The sequence below is a fragment of the Saccostrea cucullata genome, unplaced genomic scaffold (genome assembly GCF_032062105.1).
Source record: "Saccostrea cucullata isolate Sc308-1 unplaced genomic scaffold, CSIRO_AGI_Scuc_v1 ctg12749, whole genome shotgun sequence".
Lineage (NCBI taxonomy): Eukaryota > Metazoa > Mollusca > Bivalvia > Ostreida > Ostreidae > Saccostrea > Saccostrea cuccullata.
Window position 1 is genome coordinate 3,769 of NW_026921468.1, and position 13,803 is coordinate 17,571.

Sequence of the window (13,803 nt, forward strand, 5' to 3'; positions counted from 1 at the left end):
ACATCACAATCAGGTAATGTCGGAATATTCGAATATAAATAAGGAGGATTACGGCTGTAAAAAAATGTAGTCAACTCCTTTGTCATTTAATTCAGTTGAAAGTCTTTGTCCTCTATTGTCAGTAAAAACCCGACAAGTTCCCTTTCTTCCACGAAGCAGTTGTCTATATTATCAAAACGTCCATTTTTTAATTTATTGCGAGGAGTGCTCGCATCGAATAATTGATTCATTAAGTGTATTTTGATTTTTCTCCTTGTGTTTAATAAGTAAGTGTCTACAGAGAAATTTCAATTTTTTTCAATCGGAGGAGAAAAATTACCACTATTCGAGTTTTCAAACTTTTCTCTTGTTTAAGGAGTAAAAGCATCCTGTTTGAATTGTGCAATATATATGCAACATTTCTTTGGTGAATAATTTTTCGAGAAATCTATAAACGGGTTTCTGAATTTTCAACATTAAAGGACTCAGTATTCCTATTTTTAATCCTTTTTTTCTATTCGCGACAGAAAAGATATATGAGAAAGATATGATCAAGAACTAAGGACAACATTTTTATTTTTTGCCTTTATTGAGCACTCTTGTGTTATTTCAAAGAAGTATTTCATCGACTATAACTATGGATTTTGTTGAAGATTATGCCAAACAATGGACCAGACATGAGAAGAAAGCATTGACACTTTGTTAAAATATATTAACTGTATGAGAACTATGTTAAAATCGCACATTTAGCGTGAAAATCATTTATCCTTCTGTATTCAATTATTCAGAAATAAAAAAAATAGATTTATTTCATGATCAGTGCGTACTGGTCCCTGCTGAGAACGCAGGTAACAATATTGTCTTTATTTGTACATTACATGTTTAAGGTTTAATTCTTCTTACACTCTTCGCCCCCTTTCTAAGGAGGAAAATTCGACAAAAATACAATTTTGCGTCAATCATAGCTTATAAAAAGTTCCTCCATCGCAAATATGAACAACAGAAGATTATAAATATTTTTCTCTATTCTTAAAATAGTTAAATATAATTTTGCAAAAAAAATTTCTGACATCAAAGTTGCAGCTCATATTGCTTTAAATAATACCATATATTTTTGAATGTACAGAGATCTTTCTTCTGAAAAAGTTTAATTCTTGATTTTAATCTAATTGAACATAGAAGTTTAAATTACATACAAATCTATCATAATAACACATTTTAATTCTCAAAAAATGCAGCTCAAATTGCTTTAAAACACCAGAGATGAAATCAGGTGTGTTTTAGAGTATCAGTCACAGTGGAACCCCCTATAAAAGTAGAGGTAGGACCAGGGGCCTAAGAAAAAAATGGGCGTTCCTTGTTACTCCTTAAAAACAAAGCTGGGATCGGAAGCCTCAAAGGTGTAAGTATCCCTTTGTCGACTGATCAAACCCACGTCTAGGAGAAGAACAGTGCAGCTGATTGTGGATAACATGTACATCTATATATTAATGTATGAGTAAGGGAGGTAGAAGACGGAAAATCAATCATCACATTTGTCATACAAAGTGTTATTTGGCAATTAACAAAACATCTTTTATTTTGAGTTCCTTAGGATATACATGTATCAGGTCGATCAATTGATAAAATTGACTTTTGTTTATTGATAGATTGCACATTGTTTAAGGTTCCTCTCGAGAATTTTTTCACTTATGTTAATTGATTGAAATATCGTCAATAAATCTAAATTTTGATGTGAAGGCCACATTTAAATTTTCTCACTTCAGGTTTACGTTTCTGAGTAGCCTTTGCTTCAGAGGAATATATCACTATCAGCGTCCTTTAAAGTGATTCAAAAAATAGTGTGAAGATGAGTTTTCCAAAAAATTACATTGATCTTTCAACTTTCTCAGCTTCGGTAAAATAATATTCACTCTAATTGTGTTTAATGCAATAATTCATAATCTATCTTATTTTTACATCTAATGACTCTACAAGGGTACACAATGCATGAAACAATAACCTGCTTCATGCATATATTTTCAAAATAATCTTTAAATTTTTCCCTTGAGTTTATTCTCTTTCACATTCAATTGAAAATTTTCTCCCATTCTGCATTCCAGATAGGTGGTCATTTAAATAATCATTGCTTTGGGTACTGATATTTCCGAGCAAATTGCTTCTGAGAAATTTTTTTACGTTGTAGTATCTTGTTCGTTACGATCACTGTTTTCGGAACTTCCTTGAAATTTGTCTTTGACACAGCAAAATATTCTCTTCAACTCCCTAGAAAAGATCATATCCATAAAAGCATATACAATGGGATTGGCAAAGTGGTTCACCACAAAGAAGGTTGTGAGGAACCTCCAGTGGAGAGAAACAGTGGAGAAGTCCGGCATACTCTCAACGATCATCTTAATCCCTGTCGGTATGTACGATATGATAAAGATAATCGTTATAATCATAAACATCAGTGTCGTCTTCGACATTCTTGTAACTTTGGTCTTTCTACTGCCTCGGATTTCCAGGGAATACTTTTGAGTCCTCTTGTGTCGGTAAATGGCTTTTCCGATGAGTCCGTATAACACAATGAGTACTGAACAACTGAGCACGGCGAAAACAGACAGAATAACACTGTGCACGATCGATAAAACAGGACTCTCCTCGGATAGGCGTTCACATGTCTTCCCCGTAATGTTCAGATTCTGCAACTCTACGTCTCTCAATCCAACTGTAAAAATGAAAATTACATTTAAAAGGAAGGAGATGGCTAGCGAGAACACCAGGGCCAGTTTCTTCTGGCATCGTGTCATGTGAGTATCCATTGGTTTGCATATCTTTTGGTAGCGCTGAAAGGCAATGAGAATTAGAATGCAAATTGACCAAACCGAAAAAAATCCGACAAGAAAACTTCCTCCCGTGCACACCTCCCTGTTTTTGTAATTTACGGGATTTACATTTATGGAGATGTTCAGCCCCACCGCTACAAGCATTACTATCAAATCAGCAGCAGCTAGGTAGGGGACGAAGAAGCGCCCCTCGTATTTCCTTCGAAGCCGCCCTCCATAAACATACAGTACGCACGAGTTCCCGACGACACCGATGATGCAACTAAAAACCAGAAATATGGTATTCGGAAGAAACGCTACCGACATCTCATTGTTCCATTGTTCTAGTCTGAACTCCTCATCAATTTGACTGGTAACGTTATCCATATTTGTTCATGAAAGCAAAAACGACAAGATTTTGTTATTTATTACTCTCTACTTTGCTTGGTCATGATTAACATTTGCGGTTGAAGTTCCAGACAACATATTTTGTTGTTGTACACACGCTGTCTGAACAGGAGGACAATCAGCGAATTAGTGGAGGCTGATGATTCGCAAACACTGAGCGAGGAAATGCGTAACGGAAGCTCAATAGATACACAACACTCTGTATGTCACTCGGAAGTTAATATTTTTTATATCTTATCTATACTTATAATACTTATAACTACACTTGTATTGTGGAACAATTTCCTGTAAAACTGATGCTGAAAAATTGTTAACACAATGTAATGTCCATATGCACTAGATGATTTAAATGCATTTTACATTTACGAGTCATGTTTTCCCTCCATTTTACCAAAATCAACAGCTTAAAAACTTACGACTTTTCAACTTTATACACAACCATTTCACGAATTTTCAACTTTATACACAACCATTTCCCACGATAAATTTAAGTCCAGTCATTGCAAATTATCCTGCGTGAACGAAACTTCAAAACATCTCATTTTTGAATGTAGAAATGTTAATGAAATATGGAACAGATTAAGTTTGTACCTGAAAATAGATATCAAATGGAAACATGTAATAATTGGATTTAGCTCTGAGCGCAATTTTGTATCACAACACACTCATCTCTTATATGTTGCCTATAGAATTTACAAATATAAGATGTACTGTCGACTAAATTCCTTAGACGGAACTAGTTATAACATTTTCAATCACGTTGAATCTTCAATTTTTTCAATGTTTCCATTCTGAAAAATTTGAAATCCCTTGACTACAAACTTTTTAAAAATTTTGCATAAAATATTTCTGTATCAATTGTCTTTAGGTAATGTCATATTGTGTGTAATGTAATTTGTCTGTCATATATATTTCACTGTTTGTTTGTATTAAGAAATAAAAATTGTGTGGCCTTCAACTCGACATTTAGATATATCGACGACGATTTGTCAATTAACAATGTTAATTTCTATACCTATGTCGATACGATATATATACTGAGTATCCTGGTGAGCTTGGGATTAAAGACACCACAGAGTCTAACACATCTGTTTCATACTTGGATATTTTACATGAAAAAGACGTTAATGGTAATCTAACAACCAAGCTATATGATAAACGTGATTACTTTAACTTTTCTATCGTCAACCTTCCTTACTTATGCAGCAAAATACCTTCATCACCTGCATATGAAGTTTACCTAACTCAGTTGATTCGATACGCAAGAGCATGCTCTACGTGTGAACAATTTCTAAAACGAGGTAAATTATTGACAAGCAAGTTGATGAAAACAAGAATATCAGAAGTCACGTTTAAAGTCATCATTTCGTAAGTTCTACGGTCGATAAAATGACCTTGTCAGCAAATATAGTATTATTTATCATTAAGCCAAATGCTGACTGCCGTTTTCATACAATTGTTAGTCCATTATTTATACATTGAATTGACGACGGATTTTTCCGTTATTTCCCAATTATGACAAGGTCAGCGCACGGCGGGTATGACAAGTCAGCAGGGGATGCTCACTCCTCCATTGCACCTGATCCCACCTCTGATGTTTCGGAGGTCTGTGTTTGCTCTGCTCCTATTCTGTATTGTTTTATGGACTTTGATTTTGATTACTGTTCGTTATCTCTATATCCTTCATTTACTAAGTACCGTAAAGCAGCTTTTTAGTGACCATCTAATTAATTTTATCATAAATCTTTGTTGTTAGGTTACCATTTAATTTTTTTTAATTGAAGTAACCACAAATGATACAGTTGTGTCAGACACTGTGGTATGTTTTGTTTCAAGCTCATTGGGACATATCGTGTCAGCATATGAATGGAAATAACTATACTTGTTAATTGATAATACGCTGTCAATATATCAAAATACGCTGTCAATGTTAATTTGACGAAAATGGTAATTTTAAAACATTACAAGAAATTTCAAATACTCTGATAAATAAATCTAATTGGTTGTGTGAATACAAGATTTTAAAAAATGTAGTTACTAAACGGAGTAATATGTTTGATATGAAGTGCTGTGCTTTTACCAAGACAACCCATGTAAATTCATTCAATTTTAACAGTGGTCTTCATTGTATTACAGATAAAAAATGTAAGTTTTTCTATGAGAATATGCTGTCTAAAAAGTTTAAATATCCATGTTATCAATCAATATTAGGTCGAAATTTTTGTGTAAGTAAAGAACACTGGCGCAATATTTATAGAAATAAAATCAAACTCATGTATGATAAACGTCTGAGTGAATTTAATTATAAATTGCTGAATAATATTCTATGTTGTAATTCTTTTTTACAAAAATGTAAATTAAGAACAAATGCAAAATGTGAATTTTGTGGAAGTGAAAATGAAGATATCAAACATCTTATTTTTAATTGTGATAATGTAAAAGGTGTATGGCAAAAGTTGAATATTGTTATGAACTTCGATGTGCAATGGAAACATATTGTTATAGGATTCTACTTGGAAACAAATTCTAGAATTCTTTTTTATAATACTTTTATATCATATTTGGCATATAAAATATATAAATTTAAAATGAAAAGTAGAATAGAAAATATCATACAAGAAAAGTCCATGTTAGAAAAAAGCATTAGAGGTTCATTAGAAAAAGATATAAATTTCATGTTAAATTTGTCAAAAACATACATGTTTAAAAACCAAGTTAAACTTTTGACAAATCTGTTATAACTTATATTTTGTAGTTTTTTTTCTTTGTTGTTTTTATGCTGGTTTACCTAAATACCCGGGTTAACTGGCTATTGTAAATGGGTATTGATGAAAATTGAAATAAAAGATAAAAAAAAAAATTAGGTCGTAGACATCAAGAAAAAAAAAAAAGAAAAAAAATACGCTGTCAATATATCAAAATGTCTTGTTGAAGGTCACAGTAAGTGTATTCTTCTTCCAGGAGCATTTGAATAAATTCTGCTTCCCGTGAATACAAAACTTAGGACTGTTTGTAATGGAGCGTAATTGGTGCCCATTGGATTTCCACAGATCGTTGGAAGACCTAATCTCCAAAAATTACATAGATATTGTCAATCAGAACATCAGGCATCTTTTACTATACATGTAAACTGAAGAGTACTTTTGTGTACAAACAGAATATGAAAAAAATCATTTCGATTTTTTCGTAAATGACTAGTTATAATTACTAGATGAGTATATTCACGAGTTATATTATTGATGAAAAAGTAATCATGTATGATGTCACATCTTCGCAAGACAAGGATTTACGGTCCGCTTCACTCCCCACAAACCCTTGGCAGATTACGCCACTAAAACTATAGCCCGCAGTGGCCACGTCTAGCGGATGTTCTGTATACAGGGAAATTTTTGCCCCCGTTTCATTTTCGCCCCTTTCGCCCTTCCCTCATTTGGGCGAATTTAAAACGGGGCGAAATAAAAAAGTACAGTATAATTTCTTTGATAAAACTATGATTGGGCGAATTTAAAACGGGGCAAAATTGTTTGCAAGTATGAAGGGGCGAAAATGGCCCTGTATACAGTATTAACTTCAAAATTTAGCCAATCGGGTAAGGGCTTTCATAATACTGTTCGTTCTTGTAAGAAAACCACAATGGCGAAGACCACGAAAGAAACATCTTCGCAAGCCAACCCCGTGGGGATCCGGGTTAGAATAGGTCCCCAGTACCCCCTTGCTTGTCGTAAAAGGCGACAAAATGGGGCGGTCCTGACCGTTCTTCGGTTGAGACCGTATAAAACGAGGCCCTTCACCTAAATTTGCAGCCCTTCACCGGCAATGGTGACGTCTCCATATCAGTGAAATATTCTGGAGAGGGACGTTAAACAGTATACAATCAATCAATCTTCGCAAGTCAAGGTTTTTCGGTCCACTTCACTCCCCAAAACCCTAGGTTTGTAGGAAGTGAAGCGGACCGAAAACCCTTGGCTTGCATTGCGATGATGATGATGTCAAGAACCTTGGATTTCAATGGGAAATGGTTGTATAATGTGTTGAAAAGTCGTACATTTTAATGATATTAATTTTTTAAAAGTAAAAATTTGTTATTTTGTTTTTAATTTTTTTTGTATATTCAGTTTGTATTCAGTATATTGTATATATATATTTGATTTATCTTGAAATGATAAATCTTTAATTGGTGGTAAGAAAATACACATTTTCTTTTTTTCACCTAGTGCTTCCAGCCTCAATTCTCTGTTCTCATAAGGAGAACAGGCCTCCGTATGATCGTGTAGACATACGTAGTACATCTACTATTTTTCTAATAATAAATAAATAATCAATAAATAAATAAACCATTTAAATGTAGTTAAATGTCAACATAATATAAAGATTGATTGATTGATTGTATGTTGTTTAACGTCACTCTCGAGAATTTTTCACTCATATGGAGACGCCGCCACTTGCCGGTGGAGGGCTACAAATATTGTCCTATGCTCGGCACTCAGGGCCTTTGAGCAGTGAGGGATCTTTTTCGTGCCAGCACCTACTGAGACACGGGGCCTCGGTTTATACGGATTCATCCGAAGGACCGGTCTCCACGTCCCCCAGTGGGATTCGAACCCGCGACGTAAGGATTGACTCCTTACTTCGCGACTCTGTAAGAGCAGACGCTCTAACCACTGCACCATGCGGGCGACCATAATATAAAGAGAAAATAAAGATGAGGTGAGGAAAATTGCAAATAGCAACAAAAAGGGGGAAGGATTTTGTTCAATAACTTCTGAACATAAATCAGAGATTAAATATAAAATAAAATGAGAAGGGGGGATTAGATACGTATTTGGAAGGTGTATAATTATGTGTATTAAAATTTAATTTTAAAATGAACAAAAAGGGGGAGGGGTTGAAATAATTTAGTTTTGTTACATAGTTTTTATTTAGCTTGAAATAATGTAAACTTGAAATGTAAATAATTACTGTTTATACCAATTAAAATTAAATTTTAGATAATGTTTTAAAATTAGCAATAGTACTATACAAAGTTAAAAGCCTACAGGAACACTAACCTAGGCATTAAACATAATCATTGGCAAAATATAAGTACATACATTTTTGAATATCAACAAATTATGTCTATTTGTGTGTGCATGTATGTGAACAAAAATCAAAATTTAATAAAGAAAATGACCAGGAAGGAGTTAAGCCAAATTGAATTTAGAAATTTTGGTTTGTGCTATAGCATAATTATAATTTTAAAAGATGCCAAAAGGTCAAAAGATGTCGGCCAAACTGCCAGTAATTTTGAAAGGGAACTCTCATAGGTGCTAGTCCCAAACTCCAAGCAGGTTTGTTTCGGTAATGAATTGGCCATTCATTCTAGCACGACAAACCTGTCCTCGCCATTTCCGGTAGATATGTATTTTTTTTTTTTAATTTTCTAATGTATAAACAAAAAAGTGTTCGTGTAAAATATAAGTTAAGTAATATATATAACACTAATCTTATAGTCTTAGCTTAGGAACTTACCTTAATTCTTTTGTAATCTTCTCTGTTGATTTTCATCATGGCGATTTGACAGCGTCTTCTCTGTTGATACGACGTCATTTTTTATACCATGACGTAACAATATCCCGAGATTTACATAGCCCTATTATAGAGTCATTATTTATTTAAGAAATAAGGTATCATTTTTAAACATCTATCGGGATATAAATACGGGTTGGTCACGAGATTAAATTCCATTTGGCCCGAAGGGCTTTATGATGAATTTAATCTCGTACCAACCCGTATTTATAGCCCGATAGATGTTTTAAAATGATACCTTATTACTTATATTTACATTTGTGACTCATTCATAATTAATATTTACCTGATTGTGACTTTTAACGTGTGGAATGCAATTATTTTTCAAACCCAAACGGCATGTATGTTATCCACTGAACGCGCGTCGACCCTTTATGACGTCACTGAGAAATTACGTCGAACGATTATCTATACGCACATCTATGACCTCTTGACCCCCTACCTGTATTTATACAGTTAAAGATACGCATTGCTTTCAGTAGTGTTATATAAATGAAAACATTTGCAAATGTAAATATATAGATATATTATAGTATAGAGCAGATTGTTTTAAATAAAACAAATTAGAGGGAGATTGAAATAACCTTGAATTTTAATATATTAAACCCCTGTCACACAATATACGAAATATCATCATAACTCTAAGCAAAATAATGGAATGGGGTGTGATAAACAAGGATAATTATAATATTTATAACAAAAATATTACACATTTAGAAAGTATTTTACTGCATAGGGAAAGTACAGATTAATACGTATAAAAATAGTAAGAAAGAAAGTTAAAAATGATGTAAAAAATATTCTTATGTGATATTATTGAGATAGTTACAGGACTTAAACAGATGAATTGAACAAAAGCATGGTGTTTTGCTAGATTTTGGAAAATTGCATGCTGTTACTAAAGATGAATATATATATCGTGCATGTGGAAATTACTTTGCGGATGTTAAAACTTAACCAGATATCCGCCTATATGTTGAAGAGATCTCACAACCTTTTTTAAAAGTAATTTCTAATCAGAAAGAAGCATCTAGGAAAAAACCGATTATACATTGTACGTTCATCCTCAATAAAATTGAAAACGTCAATCAGGCGCGTAGCCAGGCGTACGTTTGTACGCAAAAACGTCCACATCATTTTAGGGAAAAAAGGAGAGAGGGAGAGGCAGGCGAAGTTTCTATGCTCTTAAATAATTTTGCAATAAATAAATACTTTTGAAAATAAAAGAAATGTTTTGAAACAATTTAATAAATGATAAATAATAACTGAAATTAACAGAATCAGTTTTGGAGGAAAATATGATACATGTAGTAGACATCTCCATTTCTGAAATCATTAGATTTTCCTTGAATCTGGTTTACGTATTGCTGATTTTTTTTTCTAAGTGCATTACATTCTCATATACATGTACCACTCCAACCGATTAAATTATCATAAGTATTTTGTCTCTTCAAAATTCTAAAATTGTTTTAAGTGGGCTCTTCATATTACATAAACAATGATACAATGTATTGGGCATATCCTTTCTCATTTTAGAGTGTTTGTCCATATTTTCTACAAAAACAAAACAGTCCTCGAAAACATGGGTCCATAACGTGTACAAACTTCAAAGTTTAAGAAAAAATGCGATCAGGAGAGTCGAATATGCTAATCTAAATTCAATAGCTGTCGGGGGGATCGCCCTCTGGATCCTCATCAGGGCTTAACCACGGACCCATTGGGGACATTAGACCCCAAATCCCCTACCTACGGTTGCGTCCACATCATTAGTGGCCTGGCTACGCCACTGTCAATGCAATTGCACTCAATAATATGAAACAATTATGTAAGGGTTAATATACAAAAAAGAATCTTCTCTTTATTAACAGGAACGTAGTATCAGGGGTGGCCAGGGGGGGCCTGGCCCCCCCACTTTTTTCTCCAACATTACTTTTACTATAGTAAATGTTCATTGAAAGGATGGTTGGCCCCCCCAGTTTTAACCATAGTATAGTGAAAAGAAGGAATTGTAGGGAAAAAATTGGAAGTGAAAGTAACTTGGGTCTGAAAGAGTTGGCCACTAACCCCCCCCCCCCCCCCCCCCCCCACGAAATAGGATTTTCGTTTTTGGTAAAATTTAAAAATTTTACCGTTTTTCCGTTTTTTTTTTTTTTTTTTTTTGCTTGTCAACAATTTCAGGTAAGTAAAAAAAAATTTTCTCTGGTTGGCCCCCCACTTTCAAAAACGATGCTACGTGCCTGATTAAAAGAATAATATCAGAGGTCTTAAACACGCTCATCGAGGAACTTGAAGGATACGATGGTAAGAAAAGGGTCAAGACAATCCCTTAATGAACGGTGGTTTAAAACTTGCTCTGACAGAAGATGTTTCCGCTGTAGGCACAGCTCGCTTCAACAGCACAGGCCGCAGCTTCAGAGTAGTGGGGCTTTATCGTGTTGAACACACAATAGCACATATCTCACCAGCTGTACGATTTGTTCTATGCAGTTTGTTGAAGAATCGGTAAATCTCCGCGCTCGACCCTTAAAACCAATTAACATTGATGACAAGCTTGGAAACATTTTAACCTTGATCTGTTGAAGGTCACAAGTGGAAAGTTGTCAGGGGTGGTTATTGACCTCAATTTTAGACGGAAGGTTGTTCAGAGAAATTCCTGATCTACTGAAGTCAGTCCGCACGCATCGTATATATTAACACTAGGATGAACCAGAATTAAGCGAAAATTTTCTAATGATCTAGATTATTGCCCGACTTAATTGATTTTTAATTCGTGATTTATTTTTAATTTGTATTGGTGTGTACTGTTAAGTAGCTCCTTATTGGTGACCATAGAACGCTGTACATTATTACTTTTTCGTCGATCATTAATTTGTTTATGGGTAAATCACAAACCAGGAAAGAATACCAACCGGACGTGCCTCGCAGTTATTTTATTCCAAATCAATATAGCCATAAATATTAAAATTTAAAATCTTAAACTTAAAAGTTTTTAGTGGCTAAGTCGAAGTACTAGATGATATTTTGTTTGGGTGTTGGTGGTTTTTAATGACTTTTTAACCCCTTCTATACATATCCTGAGGAAGGGACAGACCTTCCCGAAAATAACAGGGCTTAATTGTTCAAGCCATTGGTCATTGTTACTTTTTAAATATACTGTATATATAATGTGTGTAGTTATGTTCCCCAAACGAAGTTGGGGAACATATTGTTTTTACTCTGTTTCTTATTATTAAGGTCTTCCGTCTTCAGCGGAAGACCTTATTGTTTTTCTTAGGTTTCTTTTCCACTATTTTTATTATTGTTTTTTTTTCTTACCGATTTTGTGCGCGCGATTTCTCGAGAACGGCTCAATCGATTTTCATGAAACTTTCAGGTCTGATAGAACATCAAAAAATCTAGATATATATTTTTTTATTTTGATGACGTCACTTCCGGTTCGGAGTTTTCTGCGATTTAGTGATTTTTAGAGGGTCACTTTGTCCGGCAGTTTTCTCAAAAAGCTCTTAACACAGAAGCTTGAAATTTTCAGTGATACTAGAGCAACTTTTGGAAAAGTGCACTAAGTATATCACAACTACCGGAAGTACGAAGCGCCGACGCTCGCTATGGCCCGAAAATAGTCCTATCAAGAATTTCAAAATTTTAAGCACTTTTTCAACGATAACTTTTTACCTAGAAATATTTTGTTAAAGCATGTAGAACAAAAAAGGTGTAGAATTTCAAGATCTTTCAAATGACATCTCAAAAAAAGGGCTGGCCCCTTAAATCAGGGGCCTGGAGGGGCCAGCAGTATTTTCCTTTATATCTCAAAAAGTATTGAGAATTTGTGAACATCATAGAAGAAAATTGTTCAGAATAACAAATGCAGAGCTTAATCATTTAAAGTAGTCAAAATATGGCGTCACTTCCGGTCAAACCGGAAGTATTCGGAAAACGCTCGTTTTTGCACACATAACCGTAAATGTTTGACAAGTTTTCTGGTAACATATCTCTGGGAGCATTATAATTAATTTTCTTTGCAACAAGTCGTCGTCACTTCCGGTCAAACCGGAAGTGGGGAACATAAAATGGCTTATTTTTGCAATAATTAACATGGATTTAGAGGAATCAAACCATTTTTGGACGTTATTTCTCATTTCTGTTAAAAATGAAAGTCACTTCCTGTCAAACATGACGGAAGACCTACTCGTTGCTTTGCAACGAGCTTTTCTAGTTATTATTATTTTTCTTCTTCTTCTTCTTCCTGGGTACTTTTTTGTCCGGGAATGATCTCGTAAACTATACATCCGACTAAGGTGAAATGTTTTTAGGGTCAGTAGACATGTTATGTAGATTTGCGGAACGAAGGTCATTTTGCGCGCACGTGCTTGCAAGAGCGTGCACGTGCAACATGTGAAATGACCGATTTAATTGATATAGGCGTAACTTTTAAAATTTTTGATGAAATGCTTTGAAACTTATAATATCAGGATATATTAGAAGCATAGACAATATGACATGGTCAAAATAGCAAGATCTCACGCGCATGCACGCGCGCTTTGCTCTGATTGGCTGAAACTAAAGTATCAATATTTTTCTTATTTTTTGACGAAACCTTTTGAAATTTTGAAAATTGACATGCATTAGGATATCCTACAACAAGATATATAGCAATTATCCTGAAAACACGTGCATGCACGTGCGCTGCAATCTGATTGGCTTAAACTTTAAATAGCTATAACTCCCTTGATTTTCAACCAAACAGGATGGGATTTGGAACATAGATAGATATACTGGACTACTACAAGAAAATATGGTCACCATGCACATGCATACACGTGCATGTACGTGCGCTGCAATCTGATTGGCTGAAACTTTAAACAGCTATAACTCCCTTGGTTTTCAACCAAACGGGGTGGGTTTTGAACATAGATAGATGTAACGGACATCTACAAGATGATATGGTCACCATGCCCATGTATGCACGTGCATGCACGTGAAATGAGCAAAATTAAAAATTCACTTGAGTGAGTGTATTTTTAATACTTTTGGATTAAATGCTTTG

General features: G+C 34.3%; 1 protein-coding gene across 1 annotated transcript; it reads right to left on the bottom strand.

Annotated features, from left to right (window-relative positions):
• Positions 1 to 2,153: 2,153 nt before the first annotated feature.
• Positions 2,154 to 3,173, bottom strand: LOC134260025 (lysophosphatidic acid receptor 1-B-like). The gene has a single exon (XM_062742610.1). It carries the CDS (start codon positions 3,171 to 3,173, stop codon positions 2,154 to 2,156), a length of 1,020 nt encoding a protein of 339 aa, XP_062598594.1.
• Positions 3,174 to 13,803: the final 10,630 nt, after the last annotated feature.